Raw genomic sequence first — 21,871 nt, forward strand, 5'->3', positions numbered from 1 at the left:
GTGAAACGCTAGGATGGAACTTATTAGTGAAATGAATAAAGTTTTAAACAGTGATTTAACAAAATATGCAAATTGGAAAGATTTCTATTTTACATGTCCCCCCCCCCCCCCCGCAGAAAACTAGGCTCTAGATCATGACATCATTTCCCTTTCAAACTGAAAAATACTAATTAATGCTCGGAGTTTGAATCTAAGCCAGGTGTCTGACACTTGGAGGCCTGTGAATCTTGGGGTCTATCTGTGTCTCTCACCACAGCCCTTCCAGGCGCTCATTCCAGGTGCTGGGTTCGTGTGGTTTGAATGCTGAAATCCCTCTGGAGGCCCCTGTGCAAGTTATTTTTGTTCAAAGTGTAAAATGAAATCTCTCAGGAATGCCCCCAATGACATCACAGGAAATTCTGAATTTGAATCAAATGAGAAGGTGGTTATTTCCAAGAAATCCGTTAATACTTAACACGTCTCTGAATACCTGAAGGCCAAGAGACAGAGGAGAAGTCCATCTAGAAAACCTCCCACTTTCTACTCTAGTGGTGGGGACAAAATCACTTCTGTAACTGAGGACTGTGTGCTACCTGCTAAAACAGACTGTATCCAACTCAGCGAGTTCTATCCAAGCCATTTATTTGAAACGCCAACTATATGTAGGATAAAGTCAGTGTTACATGCTTGTCAGTAACAGTAGAAAAATAGAACCAGTGAAAACCTTTGTACAACCGTAATGGTACTCAAAAGAGAAATGGATCGATCGTTTTACAATGCTTCCCACAGACGAGTTCAAGTTCGGAGGTACCTAAATAAAAATACTATGTATTTCTTTAAAAAACACTATGTACAGTCGAAGCGTAAACAAGTTTTACAAAGTACTGGTTATGCAGGTTGTAGAAAACACTTGCATAGGACATGAAATCAGTTTTAAGAAAAATTTCTGAGCCTTTAGCATTGAAGGCACTTGACTTTATACCAGTAACAGCACAACCACAAGCAATGCAGTGTTGCAGAAGACACCACCTCTCTCGAGTGCAGACGTGGCGCATCAACAGCAAGTGGAGTTCAGGAGTCTCCCTCTCAGCCACCCCACCTAAGAGCGAGGTTCCGTCCCACCTGCCCGTGGAACCCACACAGTCACGTGCAGGTTCACCATGAAGCTTCCAGAGCTCCTCTCAGCTCTTAAGACAGAACCCACGTAAACACGCAAACACAAGAGGTCACTTTCAAGATACACACTTGCGAGTCATCTTTCTACAGAAATGGCCACAGCATTATAATATTCAGAATATGGAAGATTGATTCATGGTCTGAGGGTTTTCTAGAGGAAAAAAAAAAAAATCAGACTTGCCAATACAATTACATAACAGCTATTGCAATCAATAGGACAAAGAAACAACTTAACATTTCATAGAACATTGTTTATACAATAGTGTTAATGGAAAAACAGCACGATACCCTTTAGTGTGTGACGGTAACTCTTTTAGTAAGGTTATCTGTAATGAGGTTTGAAAGTAAACTCCTTAGTAGACAAAGTAAACCACTGCAGAACGGGGAGTAGCACCCATCACTGCTGCTTTAATAGGAACTTTCAACAGGAAGTTAAAGGTCAACCAAATAATTAAAAATGAAAAGTCAAACATTTCCCTTTGAGTTCAGTCCTAAGATAAAAACATAAATGCTTTAGAATTGCAAACAAGTATCTTACAAGTGTTTCATGAAACTTATTTTCCCTAAAAGGTAGATTTAAACATGAAAATACATATTTTGCCAAGTCGTTACTGAGACTTCCAGAGACCGACACACGGGGAGGGGTCAGCTTTGTGCCCCTGCTGAGGCCGTATGTGCTGGTTTCCCTCCATCAATGGACAAGTGCTATCCACTGCTACTCAAGTTTGAAGAACAAATCCAAAGAAAACCCAATGAACAAGTTTTTTTTTTAAGGAAGCATAAACAAGAATTAGGTAAAGTTTCACAGAGAGTTCAACAATAACAAAAAAACTCAAATAAAAAGAAGTCATTTAAAATCCTTAAAATCTACCTGGTTACCGAAATGTCAGGAGAGCTTAGGTCTAGGGATGTGCCTAGAAAAAGCTACAGGGGCACTGAGAAAGGTTATGCATGGTACGTGGAAAAGGCCAATGATTATTTTTTCACGAGTAAGTTTTGCCTTTCTTGCTGCTATCTTTTCCCCCTAGGAGTCATACCTATGACTCTGAGCTGAAATTATTAATCAAGATCACAGAATTAAAACAAAAATATAAGAACAAGACCAACAGCATCTTGAAGAAACGTGGATCCTCTGCTTCCGCTCCAGGATCTAACTGGCATTCGCCAACCTCAACATGGCGGGCACCAAAAGTGGCGATTGTCTAATGGCCTGATTGTCCCCGGCCTCAAGAGGAGATCTGGTGTGTTGAGATTTGGTTCTCAGGAAATTTCTACACTGAGTAAAACACTAGGTCCTAGGGCCTAAGTTTCATATTATACACGTTAATTTCTCAGAGCAATCTTACTCAGACTTCACATTTATCTTAGTACAGCACTGAAAGATTTTAATGCTTAAGAAGCATTAAAAAAGATTGAAGAGATGGGGTCAAAAGCCAGAGGCACATAGCTATTCAACCTACCCTACTGATCATACTTCACAAGACACATTAAAGATCCATTAACCCTACCCTAACACAAAACCCACATCTGTTCACCTTCTGCAAGTCACAGCAGTCCACAGTCCCACAGCACGTTTCTCTCTATACACAGTTCAGCCAGGTATGCTACCAAATTATTAAAAACAAACTTCATAAATTAAATAAAACTACAAACAGTGGGTCACTTCTTTTATATTTTGGGGACTCGAAAGAATATTTAATAAATTTTCAGAAATACGCCATGTGGGGCATCAATAGCTCTTATGTCTTTAAAAAAAAAAACAGGTTGGAGATCAGAAAGACTTCCCCACCAACTATATCTACTCACTCTTAATTGCAGTACCAGCACAGCACAGTCTGAATTCAGAAGAGAAGTTTAAAACTGTATCAAGAGAATTCATGTCAACACATGTACATAAATACACCTTAAGGAATGTGATGGAATGAATATTTTTTGTTTCTGAGGAGAGACAGACCGAGATTAGTTTCAAAAGACACTGTCATCTTATTACAAAAGGTGAAACCTCCTAAAAATGAGAACAGAGTCCTAAAGTTTTTCATCTTAAAACAAAACAAAACAAAAAGGAGCCTCAGAGGCGATGATATGCAGCCAACCTCGCAGCAGCCTGGTGCTGACTCTGGGAGACCCAGGGCTTGGTGTGCAGTGTGGCCAACATGGACGGGCGCGTGGGCAGCAGCTAACTAGCCAGGCAGCAGAGCGAGTGGCGGCGGTTTGCCGGTGTAGACAGATCAACTGACGTGTTCCCATCTTTGAGACTATCTACTGTTAGGATTTTTTAAAATGTCAGATTATTCCTGAGTGTGTATCCACAGGGTAAAGTAGGAAGAGACTGTAAGAGAAACTACAGTTTCGGGAAAAATCAGAGCTGCTGACATCCAATAGAAACCTATTTACTTAAAAGTGCATGTAATTCATTTATATGGTAGCTTGTAAAGGCTCCCTAGCCCTGCATAGTTTTAGAGTGAGTGTGAGTGATTCAGAGTTGTATATATGTATATACACATACACAGAGAGGAGGCTCCCGAACATCCCTCAAGTGAGGGGAGTGCTCAGAAAAGTCTCTTTTAATCTAAGTGCTACGGCTGTATGTGTGTTATGTGTAAAAATACAAAGTGAATGCTCAAATAATGTTGAACTGATTTAAAAACTCAAATGCTAATATATTTACATTGGAGAGTAAGAAAAAAACAGTCCTTAGCTCACACATTGCCCTTCTAAGGGAAAGGATCTTAAAAGACCCCATGTGCTCAGTGGTTCAGTAAAATCCCAAACCAGCGTCCCCAGTGGAGTTCAAGTAGGACATGTAGTGTTTCACTGGAAAAAAAAATGGTTTTTCTTTTTTGGTGACAAAGCATTATGCATTATACAATAACTTTTTAAAGGACACCAAAATTCGGACACACTTTGAAAAACACTTAAAACATCTACTTACAAACAACAAATGACATCCGTAAGACTGAAGCCCTTTTGTTTTTTTCCCCCCCACAAGAGAGCAGGACAACTGAAGGCAGCAAGCAGTCACTCCCCACTCAGCTGCTGAGTCGATGCTCAGAAGCAGCGATCCCGTAGTGCAAGCTTAAGTTACTAATTCCACTGCTTTAGGATTCCAAGAAAGCTGATCTCTTTCAAACCTCATCTAGTGAAACTCTAATCCACATGACCAGAACCTGCAGTGATTCTAACAGAGTCTGTACTGTGGATAAAACAACAAGCTTTTGCCTGGATGCAGAAGGCTTTTCTCCTTCTTGTTCTTTCCTGAACCAGGAAAACTTCAGGATTCCTGATTGGACTCCTGCTGGAGGAATGCAGACCAGCTCCCAGGACTTATTTAAACAGGATGACATAAGATTTATGAAGACTGAGCAGGAAGGTTTCTGAACTGAAACAACTACAGAAAAGAGAGGAGCATTTTTGATGTGCTGTTCTTTGGAATTTCTATAATTAAAAAATAAACACAGAACTATTTCATAAGAAAATACATCTTAGTGTGCAATCCAATGCACGTGGAAATAGGTAGATGAAAGGTAAAATGCAAAAAAGTATGAAAATACAGTCCTTTAAATGTGGCAATAAAGTTTAACATAGTGATATAAAACCAATACAGATAAAACAAAGGTACAAGTGCAAAAAAATTCCATTGTTTGTAAAGAGAGGGGAAAAAAAAAAAAGTGCCAGCTTGTTTGTTCTTAAAAATGCTTCCCCACACAATTGTTCAAACACAAAACAGACAGCAGATGCAGCATTCAAAATAACCCTCTTAGCATGCCATGTCTAATAAACATGTATATACAAAAACTAGAATAAAATAACGTGAAACTGAGTTATCAGCTGGCATCAATAAACTGGTCTCTAAGTTGTTGGGTTACATCATAAAATGGGATGTTTCACATCTCAGGCACGGACGACTTGGAGGTTGCTCTCAAAGGGCAGACTTTTTGTAGAGGAAGTCTGGCTTGCTCGGGGACCTCCTTCCTCTGCTGACTGAATCTTCCCTTTCCAAATCTGTATTTCGCTGAGCTCCATGGCCCAGGGACTCATCTGCCAGTCTTCTGCCGGATCTCTCTTCTGGAGCTTCAGAGCTACATGCAGAATGTGAAGGTCTGTTAGGAGTCAGCCCAAAAGTCAAGTCAGTTTCCACTGCGGCTCGCCCCCTGACATGGGCTGAACCACTGCCGGCATTTTCTGGGGCTGCCAAGGGAAAATCTGGCCGCTGGGGAGGCTGCTCAACAACGTCGAGGTGTATCGGCTCACTCTTCTGTCTGTGTGGATGCCCGTCGGGGGGAAGTGGATATTCTTTCCTAGTTTCTTCCTGCTTTTTAGGTGAGGTCTGGCCTGGTAGGTAGGCTGACTTTAAGCCACTTGGTGATGCCTTATTGTGGCTATACAAATCGGGACCAAAATATCCACCTTGTGAAGGGGAGGGGGTACGTCTGCCAGGGGCAGGAGCAGATGGTCTGCAAGCAGCATTTGAGAAGTCGTAGAAATCCGGATATTCCTGCTGATTTTCTCGAGCATCTGTTTTTTGCTCTAGTGTGTGTTTCTTTCGAGATGTGTGTGTATGCCTCTGTGGAATACACGATAGATGCTGGGGAGGCCCTGGTCCTACTTCAGAAACTGCCTGGCTTAATTCTGTGTCCACAGCAAGTTCTGGAAGCCTCCTGTCCTTGAGTGACAGCGTGGATACACCCATGGCAATATCTGGCATTAGATCGTTTAGCACAGGTTGTGTGCACTGCAAACAGAAACAAACAGGGGGAAGGTTAAAAAGAAAAAGGCCTGTGACTCCCTCTTTTTCAAATGATGTTCACTGATTTTGTTTCCTCATTATAAAAATATATGCTTAATTTTAAGAATAATAAAAATATAGAAAACTGTAAGGCAAAACCCCCCCACAAAACCCCAAACCTTCCGGACTGAGATAACCACTGTTATTAACATTTTGAAGCAGTTCTCGCACCTTTTTATTTTGCACAAATATTAATTTTCATAAAATTTAATGCATATATAATACTGTCACTAAATTTTGAGATTTCTATTTAAATTACTGGATACTATTCCACTGTACTGATGAGGCATGACCGCTTAACTATTCTTCCACTGTGAGACCTTAAGGCAGTTTCCAGTTTTTCATTATTATAATCGGGAGTGCAAGGAACATACAGATAAATTACCTTCAAAGGGAGTTTTATTTAATTATAAAGTAGCAGAACTTTTGTAACTGTGGCACTGAGGGCCAGGCCGATAAGATGGAAATTGGGTTTATCCAACACTATTAACCTTTGTTATTTCTTCTTTTTTGAGGGGTTGGAGTGGATAGCAGGGAGAACAGGCAAAAGGGTAAAAGGTGAGGAAGGACCATAATTTGACTCAAGCTGTACACTAGTCCAGTCATCTTTCAATGAAGACTCCCTGAACTAATATATGTATCTTTTATCTCTTATGTTGAATGCTACTGATAAAGTGTGACTAAGCAGGAAGACTTAAAAATCAATACTGTTTTTTTTCAAATGTATTATATACAACAGAAATTCAACCTTCAATGCAGTGCAAGATCAAGCAAGGAAGTCTTGCTTAATTTACTAGCAACTAGCGCTGGCAACTGTGATTTCCAATTAAATGAGTGCTCTGATCAAACAGCTTGCTGGAAGCAGAGACACTCATGAGGGTTAATATTCTGCCTATTTTATGAATGGGGAGTCTCCTGCCACACTGTTCCTGATGGTATGCTCAGCTACAAGTAGCTTCCCCTTCCGGCCCCACCAAAGCCTTTGGGAGAATAGCAGACTCTACAGAATAGAGGCCAAGAACAGACTCTAGACATGTGCTTGAAGAGTGCACTATGAAACCAGTAACAACATTACCTGTGTTGCCCAGTAACTCCACCCTGTCCAGACACCTGCACACGAACATAAGGGAAGGCACTCACTTCTTCCCACCATACACATCTTGTCTCTTTTCTCTGGACTTTCTCATCCACCTACACTCTCTTTTTCTCTCCAACTTCCACACTCCTTAAGTCTGTGCTTTCAGCTTGTCAGTAACACTGTGCACTGCTGAGTCCCAGGTAGGGGTCCTGGGGCCTAGGAAATTGCTTTTAACATTCCAGAGACTTTTAACTTCAGGTAAGTCACTGAAGTGCGAACTTACCACTTGTTTTTCAGATGCTATTGTTGCTGAGGCGGCAGCGGCAGCAGCAGCCACCGTCTGTCTCCCCAGTCCTGTGGTGTTGGTACAATCAGGGGCTGCTGCTTTCACACCTGGCAAGTAGACTGGAGGGGGGCCAGCTTTAGGGGCTGTTCTGGAGTGAAACAGTGAGTGATTACAGGGATAAGAAAACGAACGTGAAGGATGCTGACTGGGAGGTCTTTGCTTCCAACCTGCTTTGAGCTGGTTATGGATTGGGGTTGCTGGCGGGTGGTAGGGAGGCGGTGGAGGGGGTAAGGGTGGATGGAAGGCCACGAAAGAGTCCAGATCTGTAAACATGGTTTCTGCAGTGGGGGTGCTGTTAACTCGACATCTCCCAGACTGTCTCATTGTCAAGAGTGGACTTTCATCTCCAAATCGTTCATCAGGAAAGAATTTGTGAGGATTCTAAGAAAGAATGGAGGGGGAAAAAGTTAAGATATTTGTTAGCAGATTTCCTGGACAGAAATTTGCAGGCTGAGAGAATTAAGTGAGTACCTAAGAAAACCACATTCAGTAAAAAGCACAACATATTTTTCTAGGCTTGAAGCTCAAGGAAAAATTACCTTAAAAACGGTGTAAAACAGTAGAGTGCAGCCTCCGTAGCTTAAAGTACAGCTATCAAGGAGAGCTGCTTAGCTGAATGCCCCAGAAAGCAGGTCAGTAATCTCTTGCAAATTATGTGATGATAAAAAACAGGAAATAAAACCTAATTCAAATATGTCTTTCCTAAGAAAATAAAAGTACCATTAAAAACCAGAAGAAGAAAAGGCATATGAGTGAAGATCCTCCTAGAACTTTCTGATAAAACATCTGTACGCATTCAGTCTGAAATAAAAACTACAAAATACTACTATGTAGAAATAAGTTTGATTAATATTTTGATAAACATGGGGATACTTAACTTATACAACTTATACATTTAAGAGACCAAATTAAGATACAATTTAGAATGGCACAGAGAACAGAAATGAACAGAAAACAAGACTATTTTAGGGATGGAAACTACAGTAAAAATTGAAAATCAAGAACCTACAAATGGTCTGCTCCTTGCCTAGGGCTACCATACCACGTTCCCCTTTGAAAACTCAGGCTAAAATGGTTTGCAGTCAGTGGCATGAAAACAATGCAATCACTTCACCAGATGAAATTAAATTTTATTTTAGTCTCTGCTTTAGTTGTGAAGATTACACATTTTATACAAAAATACTACTATTTTTTGTACTAAATAATTACTAGAATTGGGTTTCTTCCTGCTAGTAAAAAAAAAAAAAGCACTCTACTCATTCTTTGATTCTCATGCTTATGTGGTTTGAACTATCGTGCAAAAAAACTTCTTGTAAAAGGGAGGAGAGAGGAGGAAAGGGGGGGCATCTGGAAGGTCTGTTAAGGATGTAGTAGGTCACAACCTGAAATCTAGTGACCAAACCAGGGAGAGAAAAGCAGCAGAATGTTCTCTCTTTCTCTTTCTCACTCTGTTGGGTGTACACACCATGAGCTTTTAGGGGTCACCATTTATGTGCTTATTATGTGCAAGAGACACAGCTGCTTTACAGACAGCCACTCTTACCTTCACAATTCACTTTACAGGTAAAGAAACTGATGCTCAGAGAGGTTATATAACTCGCTCTAAGTTAACTAACTGGTAAGCACCATTGCAGGATATAAAACCAGTTCTCACTCCAGAGCCTGTGCCCCATCCAGTCTACCATACTGCCTCTTACTGAGGGCTTTCAGGTCACCCAAGACACCAGGACAGTTGAAAAAGCACGTACAAAAGAAAAGGACAAGCTATGAGGGCTCCCTGGGATGTCTGAAAATACTGTCTGAGTTACAGTCAGGGCTCCTTGTATTTTATTTTTTTCAGGTACAAAGCTGACTATCTAGACTTAGAAATCACAAATCGCAAATTTCAAAATATGACAAATAACACAAACGTTGCAAAATCCAAAAGAATACCACAATATTTTCATTATTAATAACAGCTGACAATCTAACTCAAGATTCCCTGTTTTAGGTAGTGGAGGGCTGCTTCCCACCTGCAAGAGTTCTGCTGCAGCATCGGCAAGACCAAACTCCCTTAACACGCGGATCTGAATTTCATAGCTGACCGTGGCGCCTTCCCCACAGTTGAGTGCGTAGGCCCTCTGCACCTGCTCAGTGTGCCGTAGCTCCTGCAGACGTCTGACCATGTCCTTCATAATGAGGAGGCGAGGAACTGCAAGAAGAGAGACAGTCTGTAGGCACAATGCCTGAGCTGCACAAGACCACCTACTGAGTGCAAAAAAGAAAAGCATGTGTTTTGCATCCTCATCAACTTTTGATAGTATTTTAATTTCCAGGAAAGATAGTAATTTATACACATCTAATTATTTTTTAGGGTTTTAAAATTTCACAGTGCCCCAAAGGCTCTTAGTCATACCAGAGCCCCTGAACTGCATTATGAGTTCACAGACTAAATACAATTTTACTTGCATATATTCTCTGCTGAATCTCAGGATATTTCAAAAGTCTTTTAAATATATTCACTCTTTTATTCAAATAATCTTTGAGTCCTGACTATGCACCAGGGCTTCGACTCAGGTATTAGGGTGCACAGAACAAAAGACGTGATCCCTATCCTTACAGAGCTCTGGTTTTAATGAAGTAAACAAAGTACACCAGCACAGCAGAGGGCCGCCAGTGATCGTAGAGAAAGATGTGCAAAGGATGCTGAAAGAACTGGAGGAAGGGCCCCAGTCCAGACTGGAAGCAGGCAGGGGAGGCTTCCTGGACCAGGTGAGCTCTGAATGGAGACTTGAAGAATGAGAGAAAACCAGGCTGGCAAATAACGTGGAGCCAAGGTTTTCTGGTCCTTTTCTGCAGAAGGACCAGGCACGTGTGAAACATGCAAGTGAGAGACAGCAAGGCACAATTGGATGGCACAGCCAGTAGACGGTACAAGCAGGAAGGGTAACAGGAGAGAAGGCTAGAAAGAAGGGTAGTGGCAGACCATAAATGACCCTCTGTGTCATGATAAGGAATTTAATTTGTATCTGGGGAACAACGGGCAGTTGCTTGTGTGGGGGAATGAGAGGATCCGAGTTGTGTTGCGGTAAGTGCATTCTGAGAGGAGTGGAAAGCAAGGGTTGGCAAACTATCGCCTGTAGGCTAAAACCACTCTGCCACCTGTTTTTGTAAATAAAGTTCTACTGGCTCACAGACACACTCATCCGTTTAGGTATTGCGTATGGCTGCCTTTGGCCTATGACGGCAGAGCTGAGCATAGTCCAATAGAGACTGCATATCCCACAAAGCCCAAAATATTGACTACCTAGCCCTTCACAGAAGATGTCTGCCACACCCTGGTATAAAGGCTAGAGTGGGAGTAAGGTTAGACAGGTTCACAGGTTAGGAACCTGGACTAAGGATGCAGCAGAGGGCTGGGGAAGAGGGGACCATCTGTAAGTATCTATGAGACAAACTGACTTGAGTGGTCACTGATTATTAATTCTGGGAAAAGGGAGCTACTGTTTACTGAGTGCTTACTTTGTGCCATGCAAACTCCATATTCCTCACAGAGCTTCCTTAAATCTTCACAAGAACCCTAGAAAGGAGATATCCTCATTTCACAGATGAGGAAATTAATGCTCAGGGAAGTAAATGTCTTGTCCAAAGTCATACAAAGTGGCAGAGCCAGAACATGTGCCCAGGAGTCTTCTCCAAAAGCTAGACACCTTACATTAGCATGGTAAGCGAGGAAGGGAGAATTTTGATGGTACAAGCATAGGGCCACATCTCATTAAACAACAGAAAGACAAGTCCTATTTTTCTGAGCATACTTAATTGTAGATCTCTTTGGGCTTTTGAGAGTGAGTTCTAAGGTTAAATTATACTGCTACTCAGTCGTATTAACTGAAGTTGATAAAGTCCATGATAATTACCAAAGGTTCAAAAGCTGCACAAACCAGCTACAGAAATACTTCTCTTCATACTGTTCATTCAATGTACACTTTATTAAATAGATACACAGCGGTCAAATCTGGTAAGGCAACAACCGATCAGAGGTTAGTTCTGGAATAAAACGAATGTGTTCAATTAAAAGTTCCGTCGTTATGTCTTTTACTATCCTTAACTGAAACGGAGACTTCTCAGCAAAAAAACGCACAGCATCATTTCCAGTAATGCTATAGTTTGCTGATTTTTTGGACTCCTGCAATGGTAACGGGCAAGAGCTATACATTTCTGACCCCGAGATCTCTGTGGATTTTCTTGTTTTAGAAACTAACATGACAGCCCTTTGGTTAACGTCAGCACTAACTGACACTCAGATGTTTTCGGACATGACAATTATACCTCGATCAATAGACAATAAGATGGAAGCCTGAATTACAATGCATATAACATTCACAAAGCAGACCTTGAGAAACTGGATCTCCCAGAAACCAATGGTAATCACATTTTGAGAGGGCATATATAGACTCGAAGATCTAAGTTGATAGTACTCTCCCCAAAGTCTTATGAGAAACACCCTATGGTGATGAAAAGTCTGAATTCCTCTAAACCAGTGGTTCTCAACAGGCAGTAATACTGCCCCACAGGCACATTCGGCAGTGTGCAGAGACATGAAAATGCTTCCGTGAGGCTGTCACAAGGTGTGTGTGGGTGCACGTGCGTGTAAACACATGTGCAACTGGCATCTAGTGAGTACAGGCCAGGGATGCTGCTCAACACCCTACAATGCAAAGGACAGCCTCCATAACAGAGAACTATCCAACCCTAACGTTCAACAGGGCCAAGGCTGAGAAACCCTGAGCTAAACTGAAAAACTGCACACATTTGTTACTGTAAAACAAAATACAAAACAAAAAACTTAGCTTATAAGAATTTCTTCTTTAATGAGAACAATGCATAAAGGGTATTGGAAGGTGGAAAGAATCAGCATGCATAGAGGGGTTACAGAATATGATCAGACTATTCACAAGGTTAACCGCCTTACCTGGGATTTCGTTTGCTACCACTGAAGGAGGGCTCGACTGGTTGCTGCTGATCTGCTGGTGGCTGATCATGTGGCAGCACTGAGGCACGGCATTGCTGACCATGTAAAGCGTGTCTGGCACGTTGGACATTCTAACCATTCGCAAACGCACAAGGTCTGTTTGTTCCACCATCATCTCGTCTAGCACTGACTGAAAACAATTCAGTATTAACAGAGTTAGTCAACCTTACACCTTTGTTACATCACATTTAGAGAAAGATTACTGCCATCATCACATAAAAAGGGAATTAATTTACTGTTTGCAGTGTATACAGCCTAAAATTAGTGGTAAACGGAGACAGTACTCTAACCTCTTTAATTTTTTCCCTACCTCTTTAATGTTTAAAGGAGTTTTCTGGAGCATCTTTGAAAAGAAATAATCATTTTCTGAAAAGTATGCTTTTAACAGGAGTATTTGAAATTTGAAGAAGGGATATAAAATTAATCAGAAGTGAAATTATACATAAAGTCACAGTAAAGAAAACAATGTAAATATGGACTAAATATCCTAGCCAATAAGAAACGCTCAAGATATAAAATATTAAAGACTGATATTAAATTCAACAGACCTACACATAAACACTTGTTAAATAAGCTTCAGATGAATCCACTTCAGCAAACTGCAGAACGGTCAAAATGGCATAATGTAAAACCATTCTCTGCATTTACTGTGGGCATGTACCCACGTATGCACGGGTACAGGAGGGCTGTCTGGTCAGCTTGCGGCTGCTGTACTTTGAGACAGCACAAAGGAGGGGAGATCTAGTTTATTATGGACCTTTTAGCACTAGACTCAACCTTCCACAGAGGCCTCACCTGCTCGAGTGACTTTAGGCACTGGACTTATTTCAGAAAGACCTGACCCAACCATTCTGCCTCCCCTGCCCACCTCACCGTTTCACAATTATTTAAAGTGTCAATTGCTTCCCAGGTGGTAAAGAATCTGCCTGCAATGCAGGAGACCCCTGTTGATTCCTGGGTTAGGAAGATCCTCGCCACCCATTCCAGTATTCTTGCCTGGAGAATTTCATGGACAGAGAAGTCAGGCAGGCTACCGAGTCGGACACTGAGCAACTTTCACTTTCAAAGTGTGAATTACTCAATAAGGGGTAGATTATCAACCTCATCAATAAATCTCTCACAAATCCTTTCATATATGTATTTTAAACTAGGGATACTCCAACAAATCCATTCTGAAGGAGATCAGCCCTGGGATTTCTTTGGAGGGAATGATGCTGAAGCTGAAACTCCAGTACTTTGGCCACTTCATGCAAAGAGTTGACTCATTGGAAAAGACTCTGATGCTGGGAGGGATTGGGGGCAGGAAGAGAAGGGGACGACAGAGGATGAGATGGCTGGATGGCATCACTGACTAGATGGATCTGAGTCTGAGTGAACTCCGGGAGTTGGTGATGGACAGGGTGGCCTGGCGTGCTGCAGTTCATGGGGTGGCAAAGAGTCAGACACGACTGAGCGACTGAACTGAAGTGAACTGACTCCAACAAATAAAAGGGAGAAAACTTTTAAGGTAACTATGTTTCTATATCCAAACACATTATTTTGCCTGTTAATTCATTTCATTAAGCTTAAAGGTGATTTCTGACTTTCAAAGACTGTCAGTTTCTCAAAAGGTCACACCGAAGCGCCTCGGCTGAACACGTCTAATAAAACTGCAGTATTTTATACTGCAGTATTTATCATATTTACTTGGAGAGTTATGTTATAAATGGCAATACAATATAATATAATGTCAGCTTTTAATTTAATAGGCCTGAAATTTTGTTTTAGCTTGTACACTTTTTTGAACGCTAAATACAATTTCCAACAGTCACCCACTACAGAAATATGTTATAGGAAGTCATGGCATTTCTTTAGTTTACAAAAGGAAGAAAATATGTTTGCAGTCTTCTTTCAAACATTTTTCCCACCCTGAAGATAGCAACATACTAATGACCATTTCAGTAAAATGAAGAAGTTTTTTCCAAGCTAACAGTTTGCAAGAAAAACTAAGATGAGAAAAATGTAAAATACAACTTAATATGATTTAAGTTATAAATATAAAAACATGCTTGATAATTAAACATTAAACATAATTAAACTACTCTGGTGAGAAGTCAAAGCAGAATTTACTTTCACTTTCCTTATTAGGCTATTTCCAAATATTTAAATGATACTACAATAGATATCTTTGTGTTTATAGTTCATAATAAAGTAGTTTAATATCTTACCTTCGCTTCTTCTACGTAGGGAGAGAACAGCCGAGGACGAACATAGATTCCAGCATTTTTTTGCCGTAACCAGGCATTTGACTTTCCACCTTCTGTTGTAGGAAGCATATCTGATGGAGGAGTACTAATCAAGCCTCTTTTCATCTTGAAAAATAAATTATTTTTTAGAGAAACAGACATTTGTGTAGCACAATATTACTAAGATAAAAATAATTATACCTATAAGTCAACATGTTCAAACTTCACCATTTAAATATGAACTTAGGAATGCACATGAAACTTACACATACTTTGAATGTTTAAAAGTGTTTAAAGGATTCAGAAAGCCATAAAAAGGTACAACTTTCCATTTTTCTTTAAATAGAGAAATGATATTTTAAAAACAAGAGTTATATTAATTAAAAATATGAGTCAGGCTAACTTTCAGAACTCTAAAATAGAACCGATTTTTTTCCTTACTCATCTAGGAATTGATTCCTCCCCTAATCTATCCTCCACAAGACAAAACAAGCACATTCTTGGGCCTGTATCTACAGTACGAAGATAGCCAGTCTGCACAGTGATAGGGGCAGGGGCTCTAAGGAAAGAACTTGGCTCAAACCTTAACTCTCCATTCGACAGCCAGGTGGCCATGGACATCTTCTCTTGCCTGGGCCTCACCTTAAGGACCCTGAATTAGCCCTGGAGATGGGACACTGCAGGACTAACTAAATGCGGTGGCCCTGTTGCCTCCACATCTATGCTGCTGCTGCTGCTAAGTCGCTTCAGTCGTGTCCAACTCTGTGTGACCCCATAGACAGCAGCCTACCAGTCTCTGCTTTCCCTGGGATTCTCCAGGCAAGAACACTGGAGTGGGTTGCCATTTCCTTCTCCAATGCATCAAAGTGAAAACTGAAATTGAAGTCGCTCAGTCGTGTCCAACTCTTCACGACCCCATGGACTGCAGCCTACCAGGCTCCTCCATCCATGGGATTTTCCAGGCAAGAGTACTGGAGTGGGGTGCCATTGCCTTCTCCAACATCTATGCCAGGAGAATATAAATCAAGTACTTTAGCCCATGAGGTGGCTGTGAGGAGGAAATGACGGTGAGGAAGATAAAAGGCACCTGGCACAGTGCTTAACATATACTACATGAGCACTATGGCTAACAACCAATATTAGTAAACTTTTACTGGGGACTTATTATGTGTTGGGATTCCCTGATAACTCAGTTGGTAAAGAATCTGCCAGCAATGCAGGAGACCCCAGTTCGATACTTGGGTCGGGAAGATCCGCTGGATAAGGGATAGCCCACTCCAGTATTCTTGGGCTTCCCTTGTGGCTCAGCTGGTAAAGAATCTGCCTGGCAATATGGGAGACCTGGCTTCAGTTCCTGAGTTGGGAAGATCCCCTGGAGAAGGGAAAGGCTCCCCACTCCAGTATTCTGGCCTAGAGAATTTCATGGACTGTATAGTCCATGGGCTCGCAAAGAGTCAGACGTGACTGAGCAAGTTTCACTTTATTTATTATGTGTTAAGCATAGGATATTAACAACAGAGCTATATATTTTCTAAATCTATTAAACAAAAGTTCTAAAGTATTTTTCTGAACCAAACTGTATCTGGTTTTAGTCCCAGATTTTAAATGAAACCAAATACTGTTTCTAGTATTATTCTTGTTAAATATAATAAACATCTCATTGGTGCATTAAAATTATGTTTAACTAATAAAATATAGCATTAGACATATTTTGAAAATAGGCAAAAAAAATCCTAACTCTAATTTGTTGTAAGTGTAGTACTGTAGATGTATTTCCTCCCAATCTTTTTTAGATAAATTTTTACCTAAATAAATTTTAGAATATATAAAAGTACATATTTTTTTTAGGACAGCAAAATACTCTGTCAAACAGTTATGCTATAACTTACTTCCCCTGTTATTGGACATTTAGGTTATTTCCAAATATACTTAACGATAATGCTACCAATGTACCAGGTACACTTCCCCATCAGACCAGTAATATTATTTCAAAAATTAGTGACCTAATAGGTAAAAAAGTGGTAACTTTTTGTCTTATTTTGCTTTCTTTACTTTATGTGTGCTTACTAGCGACACTGAACATCCTTTTAATCAGAGGTTCCATAAATATTTGTTTTCTTCTAGTTTTTCCATGTTTCAACTTAATATTTAATTATTCGATCTAATAGGGATTAATTTTGTGTGCAAGTGAAATGAGGATTTAACTTAAAGCACATTTCTTCCCTCCCCAACTGATGGCTTACTTTAGCACGGTTTGTGATAGCTTGCTTATTATATGTTTAATTCTTATATTAATTAGCCTCTTCTTCTGGGCTGTTTTGTCTTCTCTATTATGCTAGCATCACAGACTGACTCTTAAAAGAGTTTTAAAATATATTTTACATTATGGAAGAGTTGTTGTTCGGTTACCCAATCATGTCTGACATTTTTGTGACCCCCATGGACTGCAAAATGCCAGGCTTCCCTGTCCCTCATCATCTCCTGAAGTTTGCCCAAGTTCATCTTCATTGCATTGGTGATGCTATCCAGCCATCTCATCCTCTGACACCCTCTTCTTCCTCTGCCCACAATCTTTCCCAGCATCAGGGACTTTTACAATGAGTCAGCTGTTTGCATCAGATGACCAAAATACTGGAGCTTCAGCTTCAGTATCAGTCCTTCCCATGAGTATTCAGGGTTGATTTCCCTTAAGATTGACTGGTTTGATTTCCTTGCTATCCAAGGGACTCTCAGGAGTCTTCTCCAGCACCACAGTTCAAAGGCATCAATTCTTTGGCGCTCAGCCTTCTTTACTGTCCAGCTCTCACAAGTGTATGTGACCACTGGGAAGATCATAGCCTTGACTATATAGACCTTTCCCAGCACAGTAATATCTCTGCTTTTCAATATACTGTCTAGGTTTTTCATAGTTTTACTGTCAAGTAGCAACTGTCTTCTGATTTCATGGCTGCAGTCACCATCAGCAGTGATTTTGGAGCCCAAGAAGAGGAAATCTGTCACTACTTCCACCTTTTCCCCTTCTATTTGCCATGAAGTAATGGGGGCAGATGCCATGATCTTAGTTTTTTTAATATTTTGTTTTAAGCTGGCCCTTTATTATCACTCCTTATTTTTCTTTTTTCTTTTAGAACTAAAAAAATTCTTATCAGTTTTTTTCTAGATGACTTTTACAATGTTTCTGTGCAGTTGGAAAAAACTATTACGTTTACAGTATCTTATTAAAGTTATAAACCAATCTGTGAAGAGTATTTTTCCCAACCATAGTAGTAGTGAAAGTCGCTCAGTTGTGTTTGACTCTTTGCGACCCCATGGACTGCAGCCCACCAGGCTTCACCATCCATGGAATTCTCCAAGCAAGAATACTGGAGTGGGTTGCCATTTCCTCCTCCAGGCTGTCAACCATTAATTGGAGCAATTCTTATAGTCTAAAAAAATTCACATAAAAACTGTGAAAGTAACATGATCAATCAGCTCCATTAATTTTTACCTGAAACACAATTACAGGATTCATTTACCCCTTTTACACTGAACCAATCTCTTCCTCTCTTGCTCTCTGATTTACTGCTATTCTTAAGAAAGTCTCCAAAGTAACTTCTACTCTTTCCATTTAAAATGAGGACTACTTGATCTACACTGATCAATTGCTGGATTAACTCCATTTAGAGACTATATTTTTGCAAAAGTAAGACTGATACACCCAACTCAAGTCTCATCCACCAAATATTTATTTGTGCCATGTGCCAGATACTGGGGACCTAACACAGTACAAAACAGACATCTGTGTCTTCATGGAGTTTAGTCTCACGATACTCCATTAGGAGAAATTATTTACAAGGATTAAAAAAAAAGACATATTATTTTCATGAAAGGGATAAATGAAGAAAGATACTTACTGCATCACTTAGGACTTCACTGTTTATAGGCAAGATGTGTTCAATTCGCACAAAAGGTAAGAGAGAGGAAAGGATCTCTCTAAGCTCTTCAATGTCCAGGTCCCGTCTTTTCACACCTCTCTTGTTCACACTGTGAGCAGTGCCACTCAGTAAGTTTGGCTCTATGACAGAAACGGAAAATGAGAAGTCTCCACCCAAATTCAAATTTCCAGAGAAAGGCTCTCTTTTTTCTCTAAGTATACTTTCAGTAATCTTCTATACTAAATTTACCTGCTCTAAAAAGTGCTATACATAAATTACTTTTATGGCTTAAGAAGTTTCCCTAATAGATATTCTTGGACAAAGAAAAAGCATAGTGTCAATAGTTCGGTAACATTCTTTACAATTGTTCTGCATTAAAGAAGACAGAATTCTTTTCTGCATACTAACTCAAAGGAGAAAAACAATCTATTAAAATCTAGTTTGATCAAAGTCTTTTTCTTAATGTTCCTCACTTTTGGGGCTAGTTTTTTTTATCTTAATACAACTTACAATAAGGGTAATACAGAACAAATGTTATTTCTGGTAACTGTAAGTTATGAGTATGCTCATTAGGCTACTATATAGATTTAATAGGAATTTAATGAGTATCTAAAATTATATCACCTGATACCTTAAAGCAGCAAAACCTAATGTACACTCTATTTAACTTTAAGAATTTTATGAGTCTCCTAAATTTTGACAGAAATATTAATGCATAAAAGTTCATGTGTAATATATTCCACTGTCCAGAGCAGAGAATAATGTTTTTTTCATGGGGTTTTAGTGGAAGAGGAAGATCTGAAGTATATATATGGTTTTTGAAAGTGAGGTGGGAAGGAAAACAACATATTTGAGGAATTTTTAATCATATCTTTAAACTAGGGGGCTATATATATTTTTTTTTTGCTTAAAAATAAGATCTTTATCATTCAAAATATAAATGCTGGATTTTCCCCACAAACACTACAGGTAAACTGATATTTTCCCTTAAATAATGTGATAAAGAGATATTGTTTTTTGAGAGGCTTATTAAAATTGTTGCCAGTGTGTGGAAAAGGGTTTTTGTTCTTGCCTTGTTATGCTTTGGATTCAATATGTATATAAGGCACTGCTTTTCAAAAGAAATTTTTTCTCAAAGTAGTGGTGTCCTGTTTTCAAACGTAATATTACATGAAACCCCCAGATATGTACCAGGTAAGGGCAGAAACCTTATCCGTGAAAGTGACTGAGACAAAGGTGCAGTCTGGTTTGTGCAGTGTCCTTCTCATCTCTGTGGAAGAGCCTCCCATTCTAACCCAGCCAGAAAACCATGAAACAATGGAAATTTTATCAAGGATGTTCATTATCTGCCCAAAATAAATATGGCATATCATCACCAGCTTTACATCAATAAACAAGCCTTTGATGATTATGGAGCACTATATGCACTGGGGTGGTATTGTTCTATAAAGCCACCACAACAATTAGTGAATACTGAACCACTGCTTCTAAAGGAAACACACAGTTAGGTTCCTTTGAGCCTCTGGTCACAATACTTTTGTCAGCCAATGAGGACAAAGCCTTGTTTTATGTATGTTTCTGTTTAGGGACACCTTGTTAGTATATATTGTTGATTCTTTAACAATGAGCTCACAGCCAACAGCACTGTAATTCATGCACCTGAACAATGCTTATCTAACACATATTTTCTCCGTAAGGCACATCATAGCCCTCTTGGACTTAGGAACACTAGACAGTATTAATAGTATTACATTTGGAGGCTATCTTAGACAGTGGGTTTACCAGAAAATCCCATTCAGATGTAAAAAACACAGCACTAAAAAGACTATGAAAAGGACACTTGTTTGAACATTGAAGATGGCAGAGTATCACTTTGCTTTACCATAAGCTGGAAACGTATGGCATTCTGTGCATCTCTGCAAATGATTAAAAGTGTCATGAGTATTGATTTGGGGATCATAAATAAATTTTAGCAAGTAGGTGAATTTGCAAATTTAGAATCTGTAAAACAGCAGCATAGGCTGCATACTGGCATTTCAAAAATGTCCCAAATTAACAGTAGTGGTTTTTATATTTAAAAAATTTCAAATCTGAAACTGTGAAAGGCTTTGATTAAAGGCCTGAAACTGCAGGCCACAGATTAAATTAGAATTAAGATAGGAGGACTGCTTTTGTTTCCTAGAGTCTGGCAGCAGTATATTAAAGGCACACTATAAAATGATTTGAAGGCAGGTTCAGCTTTACTTTTTAAAAATATTTTAAAATGTGAGAAGAACAACTCTAAGTATACTAAAAAACACTGACTTGAACACTTCAAACATAAACTTTATGGTATGTAAATTTATCTATATAAAGCTGTCAAAAATGAGAGGAAAGGGAAACCTGCATTTAATTTTTTAAATTAAAATATTTTGATTTGGGTTCACTATATAGACAAACACAAAATTATATGAAGTCACACAGGTGGGTGGGCTCACCCTAGACATAGATGTAAGATTGCTACATAAGCACAAGCTCCCACAGTTAAGACCACGAGCGACACGTGGTGCTTGCGTCTCTTCTGCAGTATCCCCTACTTGGAGGCCATGCAAAAGTATCATTTCTCCTTTACCTTTCACAAAAAATTCAAATAAACAACAAACATGCTTCCCTTTGGTAGTCATGTATTTTTTTTTTCTCGAGCAACATTCACATAACATAAAATTTACCATTTTAACCATTTTAGAGTGTACAATGTAGTGGTTTTTAGTACATTTAGAATGCTATGCACTTATCACTACCACCTAATTCTAAAATATTTTCATCAACAACATGCCTTTGTAACACTTTACTCATTAATTGAAAAACTACAGTTTAATACTTTTATAAATGATTCAACATACATTATTAAACACACAGAAAGAGAATACTAAGAGCTACAGTTTAAACTGCAAAATTAAACTTTCTGATATGTTTATTTCTAACCAAGTATACCCTTTCCACTAAAGGATTTTACTGATTTAAATATTTCTATTTTCACCAGGCAACAGTGGTAACTGTCAAGACTGATGTGCAGCATACACTTTAGTAACTTTTGGGAAAAACTTACAGTTTCAAGCTAGTTTTCTGAGCTTACCTCTGTCTGCTATTCTCTTCATTAACTGATGCTCACCCCATTTAATCAGATATTTAAGGATATCTTGTTCACTTGCCTATAATAAAAAAGTTTATATTTATTTTAGTGCAAACAGATAGACATTAATCTCATTAAAGACTCTTATGTCATAAAGTACATACAATGTGCAACATGCCACGTTTCACTCTTTACACTGGCTGTTTCAAATGTCTGACCTAAACCTGTGGTATACCAGGAAGCA

The 21,871-nt window shown here is 39.4% G+C and overlaps 1 protein-coding gene across 2 annotated transcripts in view; it reads right to left on the minus strand.

Moving 5' to 3' along the window:
* Positions 1–604: 604 nt before the first annotated feature.
* The window catches only part of BTBD7 (BTB domain containing 7), an 88,974-nt gene continuing 67,707 nt past the window's right edge, over positions 605–21,871 (minus strand). For both annotated transcript variants that reach the window (XM_070357877.1, XM_070357878.1), the window contains exons 5-11: positions 21,631–21,706; positions 18,495–18,655; positions 14,584–14,727; positions 12,317–12,506; positions 9,378–9,556; positions 7,303–7,746; positions 605–5,887 (exon numbers count right to left, since the gene is read on the minus strand). In XM_070357877.1, the coding sequence (XP_070213978.1) occupies positions 5,075–5,887; positions 7,303–7,746; positions 9,378–9,556; positions 12,317–12,506; positions 14,584–14,727; positions 18,495–18,655; positions 21,631–21,706 (2,007 nt within the window). In that variant the 3' untranslated portion in view covers positions 605–5,074. The remainder of the gene's footprint in view (positions 5,888–7,302; positions 7,747–9,377; positions 9,557–12,316; positions 12,507–14,583; positions 14,728–18,494; positions 18,656–21,630; positions 21,707–21,871) is intronic.

Source organism: Bos mutus, chromosome 21 (assembly GCF_027580195.1).
Source record: "Bos mutus isolate GX-2022 chromosome 21, NWIPB_WYAK_1.1, whole genome shotgun sequence".
Lineage (NCBI taxonomy): Eukaryota > Metazoa > Chordata > Mammalia > Artiodactyla > Bovidae > Bos > Bos mutus.